This window comes from Anopheles bellator, chromosome X (assembly GCF_943735745.2).
Source record: "Anopheles bellator chromosome X, idAnoBellAS_SP24_06.2, whole genome shotgun sequence".
Classification (NCBI taxonomy): domain Eukaryota; kingdom Metazoa; phylum Arthropoda; class Insecta; order Diptera; family Culicidae; genus Anopheles; species Anopheles bellator.
The window spans coordinates 8,181,148-8,187,147 of NC_071287.1; the positions used below are offsets into that span (position 1 = coordinate 8,181,148).

Below are 6,000 nucleotides of genomic sequence, written 5' to 3' on the forward strand. Positions count from 1 at the left end.
TTAGTACACCGGTAACGCTGCTGTGGGCAAACCAAAACAACGCATCTTGACCGAATCTCGAGGGGACCCCATTGTGGATTAATTTGTATTCTCCGGACGTAAAACCGGACTCAAAAAGTTCGCCAGAAAATCAAAGCAACCAAAAAAAAATGCGAGAAGGTGCGAACTGTCAGGTCACGAAGCGGACTTTCAGGTGTCAATAAAAAAAAACGATGGCCCAGCAACAACCTCCCACCGATTCCGTCTTTCGCTCTCTCACACATACGCGCGCTTTGAGGATTCCGAAGTTCAACTATTCGGACAGGGTCATTAGGGAGTCACATGCCGCTGGGCGTCGTCGTCACCATCGGATGATTGCGTTTCACATTACTTGGCTGGGGCTATTCCAACCCGCCAGCCACGTGTACAATTCAAAATTCGTGTATTCAAAACCAGTACAAGTATGAAAACGGGATTATCCAAAGTACGCCATGTGCGCCATCAGCTAGCGATAAATTTAGAGGCCACACCGAAAAGACCATTCTTTCAAAGCCATTATGCCAGCACCCGCTTCGTCAGAATTCAAGTGCTGCTCAGCTCAGTGCGGTGTCCCGGTGCGATGTAAAAAGGTGCTAATCGGAAGGAGCCATGTGATAGGGCTTCCCAACCAAAATGATTCAATCACTTCCCGGACCGGTTTTACAGTATGCGATGAAGCGTTACCATGCCATTTTGTGTTATGTGTTGTGTTGAGGTCCTTTTTCATTCAACACGCTTCCTTTAGATGGGTCCAATTACTGTTGCATATCAACCATATTTCAGTTGATTTGAGTAGCTCAAAATAGATCAAACCTCTTTGGTCCCACCACCACACAGAGAGCGTGTGTCAAAGAGAACTTCTGGACTTCTTTCTCCTGGATGTTTACGCTTACACGATGAGATATGCACAGAGACCTGCAGCAAGTTTAATGGCACTGCCTTGCAGTTGATGGTAACCAAGATATTACAAGGGAAAGGTTCTGCACCCGGTGCGATAAACTGAAGTTTAGTCGGTGCCGGGGGTTACCAAAAGATTTGCATTCCAGTCCTCCTACCACACTTTTGAGGTATGTCTTATCAGACAGATCAGATCGCGAAATGAATAAACATACTTTGTATGTACAGCGTTAGAAAGCGTTGGATAAACTTAACGATTTAAACGAGCAACGGTTTTGGTTTTCGAAGCAACCAATGCACTGGAATCGAGGAAGCCTTTTCCGAAATACGAATTTCTCATCGTGCGCTGTACGCGCGAAACGCAACTTCATGTTAACGGTGCCAGGTTCCCGAACCACCGACCAATGTATAAATTGTGATGTTAAATTCAATTAAATTTATAATATTACTTAATATTAATGCAAACGAGACAACCCGCCAGCGGCAGCTACCGAACTGTGTTCGATAGGATGGGCAAACAATTAGGCCGTTTTCCGGTTAGACCTGCGTCTTAACAATAATCAGTCCACCGATTCAGCGCAGGTTGCGATTATTGAAAAAAAAAGTACGTCGAAAGTGGTACGCGGCGTACACTCAAAATAGGCGAGCTGCCTGAAATTTTTCAAAACCAATCCTTGAACGCCGAGCCTGATCGAAACCTGTTCGTCTTCAAAGTTTACAGCTTAAATTTCTTTTTCTAGAAATGATTTTTTCGTGAAAATTAGCTTTTCCAATTTTGCACAGTTTGAGTTGAAGACTCACCACGCTTGGAAAAATGCTTTTTGATATCTGCAAACGTATAGCATCCTATTTGGTAAATGTTTCAAACTGTAAATGGTCCAAATTTTTGCTAAATGTCCCCAATTTCCACAATAAAGTTCTGGCGTTTTAAAAGTCAAGTAATTGGTAAATTAAAATCGAAATACTTGGCGGACCACCCTATACATATACACTTCCTCGGACGAGCCAAAGTGAGGGGTACCGCGTCGAACACGTATCGATTGAAAGTTCTCCGCTTAAAAAAAAAGGAAAACGGAACAAAAACCGGCGAAAGAAAATCGAGCGAAACCGCGAAAGGAAAACTGCGCGAAAAAGGGATCATCGGCCACGCGGTTCGGGCGCCTTTTACATTCACTCCTTCGTGAGCTTTCCAGGGAGAGACAGAGAGAGGGAGAGAGAGATAGAGAGAGGGAGAGAGAGAGCGTGCGTAGTAGCAGAGCCTAAGGTGCAGCGCCCTTTACATTCGGAGTCCGTCCCCGTCGCCGCCGCAGGGTGATTGTAATCTGTTTTTTTTTTTTTGGTTTTGCCAACAAGCCTATCGGTTGCCAGAGGAAGGGTGAGGCGCGGTTGGGCTGGCTGGCTGGTGCGGCAGTGGCGGGCGCGAAAATGAAAGTTTCGGTGAACGGACCGGACGGACGATGGCCCAGAGTAGCGCACAGGTTCGATAATTAGTGCACCGGAACCGGAAGCACCGGTTGATGGCCCACCTTGAAGCTTTGCGGCTCTTCCACCGACCCCCTACCCCCCAGTCCACCAGTTTGTCCCTCAAATCCTTTTGGCAAGGCTGGGTGAGGAGACGATCGCACGCCAAAAAGTTTGTCGCGTTTGCGCACCCGAAAAGCTTGCCCACTGCTGCTGCTCGTAGGCGGAGAGGTGTAGCGGACACCGGAGACACCTCCGGGGAATGACCAGCTACCCTCAGCTCCGCACGCCGCACCCGAACTAGAATCACGAGCGAGCGACGAAATGGTGCTTCGCCCGGATGATGATGATGATGATGAAGATTGATTTACGATGGGTTTCTCCTTCCCTCTCTCTCTCTCTCTCTAGCGCGCGCTCTTTCTCTATATTATGGTTTGCTCGCTTCTTCTTCCCATCCCATCCCACCCGCACACACATACACACACACACACACACACACGTGTACCGATCCGCGTTTCACCATTTGCCATTCAGATGCCCTTTTGAGTTGCGCGCGGGTTCGTCGGTTATTTCCGTCGCAGTTCTTTGATTTGTATGGTGCGGCCGCAACTTAAAATTTCACAACCCCCGTTGGCGCACCCGTTCGTCACACCGCCCGTTCGTCGCCATGAGCGAGGTATGGGAAACAGTTGTCGATACCAATCCTCATCATCATCATCGCTGGTTATGTCATAATACTGTCGAGCCGATAGCTCCGAGTCCGCCACCATATTAATCGCCGAAAATGTTGTGGCATTTTGTTCGAAAATATTCAACTGAGAATGGCCCAAAACTCCGGCCAACCAGATTGCTGTTCAGCGACGAAGCGCAATTCTAGTGGGTGAATGAATGGTGAGGACAGAGCTCCATACTAGAGAGATACGATAGCAATAGAGAGTTGAGCTGCACCGTCCAGTCCATTGGAGCCAACGTGGATTTCTGGATCTAGATCACCGGGGGGTTTCCGTTTTCGTTTGATACTTTTATCGAAATCGGCCTACTTATTGTTAACAAAAAAACCGTTGATTCTCGTGTCACAACCTTTGAGCTGATGTGAAGGCGAATGCAGCGTAGTTCGTAGCGTTTTTGGCAAAAACAAGTTCCAATTTCCAAAAAAGAATCCTATCTCGAATAGGAGTCCTACCGACTCCTACTACTCCAGTTCGCCTTTAAGCCAGTACTGTGGAGCAACACCATTCCCAGTAGCACACATCCTTTGTGGCTATAGTCTTCGGCGAATCAGGAATCAGTTAAACATAGACCCACACAGCCATCCCCAAATCTTCTCCCCCAATCGCCCGAAACTAAGAACGTAAATGTTGCTCAATTTCCTTCAAGATCCGACACCTTGTCGGCACATCGAAACGAAACTATTACAGCCATTCCAAGAACCATCAAACATCAGCAGTCCCAACGCCGATCAGGCTGACTATTGAATTCAGCAGAAACTGATTTGTGACGCGATGATTTGTGAATTTAGTAAAAAAAAAATTGCCATTTACGAAATGGGACACGCTATGCGTTTGCCGAAAATTGGGAAATATTAAAAACATATCTCCAAATTAATCTGAGTGTGATTATCATCTTCAACTCAACCTGTATGAAATTTGAAAAGCTCATTTCTACCTGGATGATTTGCCTGATGATTTGCCTCGGTGATTTGCCTGAGCCTGATTTTGTTTTGCTATATTGGTACACTCTTCAAATGAACGTATGTGAAGTTACATTTCAATCAGTCACTTAACTTTTTTTACAAGCCATTCAGTATCGACGTGTCACAGTATTTTTTACAGCAGAAAAAATCAAGTATCGTGAGGAGATTGTTTTTTTTGAAAGGTTTAAAAGCAAAGGAAATTTATGGACGAATGTTGAAAGTGTATAAGGATTCTTCGCCTTCAATTAAGAAATAAAAAGGGGGGTTTCTGAGTTTAAACGTGGTCGGCTTCAAGGCTTCAAGATGATCGACGTCAAAAACGTCAAAAATATACACAACACCCGAAATCGAAAAAAACACAACATATCGTATTGAATAATCGTCGAATTACTGACAAAAATTTAGTATATAGTCTAGCCATCTCATTGAGCAGTATAACTATTATTTTGACTGAAGTTTTTGAAAGTTCTGTGCAAAACGCCGCATTCGCATTCGCTAAAAATGCCAGTGCCGCAACCGCAAGAGCATTTTGAAAATGGCAAAAATCCATGTATTAAAGTACTAATTGTTGAACCGTATTCATCAGATTTGGCCCCTAGCGACTTCCATCCGTTTTCAGATCCAACAAAATTATGCGTGAAAAACATTTTTCATCAGCTGCGGAAGCATTTTTTGAAGCCCTTCCAGTTTGGCACGTCAGGGAAGGGAATTTATAAGTTGGAGTCTCCCTGGATCAAGTGTATTGATGTTCACGAGGGCCATACTGATTGTATTTCAAACCATAGAAATGTATTTTTCTTATCGACCATACGAACTTATTGAACAGCCTAGTAAGCAGAATGATCGTATTTGGGGCTGGCTTTAAAACCCGGAAACGTCGTGCAAGAGAGGCCAATGCACGCCGGTTTTTCGTCTGACGGCCCATCAAACGAGCCTTGGACCTGGGGGCCTTGGAGTCTTCTGTCAACTTGTGCCGACTATCGATCGCCAGACACGAAGGATGCCATCGGTACGACCCACCGCCGGATAAAATACTGAGCAACGGGACCAAGCTCCCCGTGGCTCCTTCGAAGGAGTCGTGGGCCTCTAATGCTTGGTTCTCTGCCGATCTGCCGAGCTTTACGTCGAGTCGAGAAGATCGATCGGAACAGTCACGGGCACCATTTTGATGTTGCCTACGACAGCGATTTGAGTCCATCCATCCCGGGGGCAGGGTCCCCCGAAAAGTTCAGCTCAGTTCACACACCCCAACAACAACAACAACAACGAGGGAACCGGGGGACCGGGTGGGGTGCTTTGGGGGGACAGACTTACCTATTCCTAATAAAGACTCGGCGTGTATTGTACTCGTCATGCAGGCGACTGCCACCAGCAGCACCGCCGGCCACCGCCACCAGGGGAGCGGCGGCGGCGCCCCGCTAGCCGCCTCACCGCCCACCGGCGTGCGTGCCCCGCGTTGCGTGCCCCTTCGCCGTCGGCCGCCGCCGGAACACGGCGACGGTGGCAACGTCGCCTCCTCCGTTACTTCCATGCTGCTGCGCGAACACCCACACACACACACACACGGACGCGCACACACACAGCGAACACGAGCACACGAACTTCCTTCCTTGCTACCACCCACCGCCCCGCTGCGCGGCCGCGGGTGGGCCCCTTTGTTTTCGTTTCTTTCGTTCGTCTCCTCTCCTTCCGAAGTGGGGGGTGGTGAGAGGGGGTGGGGGGGGGGAGGTCCACAGCAGGAGAAGGACGAGGTAGTGCACGGGAGGGGGCGGCGGTTTGCACGACGGCCCGGGCGGGTTGGTTTTTTTTCTTCTTTCTTAATTACGATTTAACTGTGGCACGGCACGGACGCACGCACACACACAAGCGCGCGCGCATGCACACGCACACACCACCACTAGACACTCACTGCCACACACGCACACACACAC

General features: G+C 48.0%; 1 protein-coding gene across 1 annotated transcript in view; it reads right to left on the reverse strand.

Annotated features, from left to right (window-relative positions):
• LOC131213700 (low-density lipoprotein receptor-related protein 2) overlaps positions 1–5,423 on the reverse strand; it is a 29,757-nt gene extending 24,334 nt beyond the window's left edge. Inside the window, exon 1 of the mRNA XM_058207806.1 lies at positions 5,384–5,423. Within this exon, the coding sequence (XP_058063789.1) occupies positions 5,384–5,423 (40 nt within the window). The remainder of the gene's footprint in view (positions 1–5,383) is intronic.
• Positions 5,424–6,000: the final 577 nt, after the last annotated feature.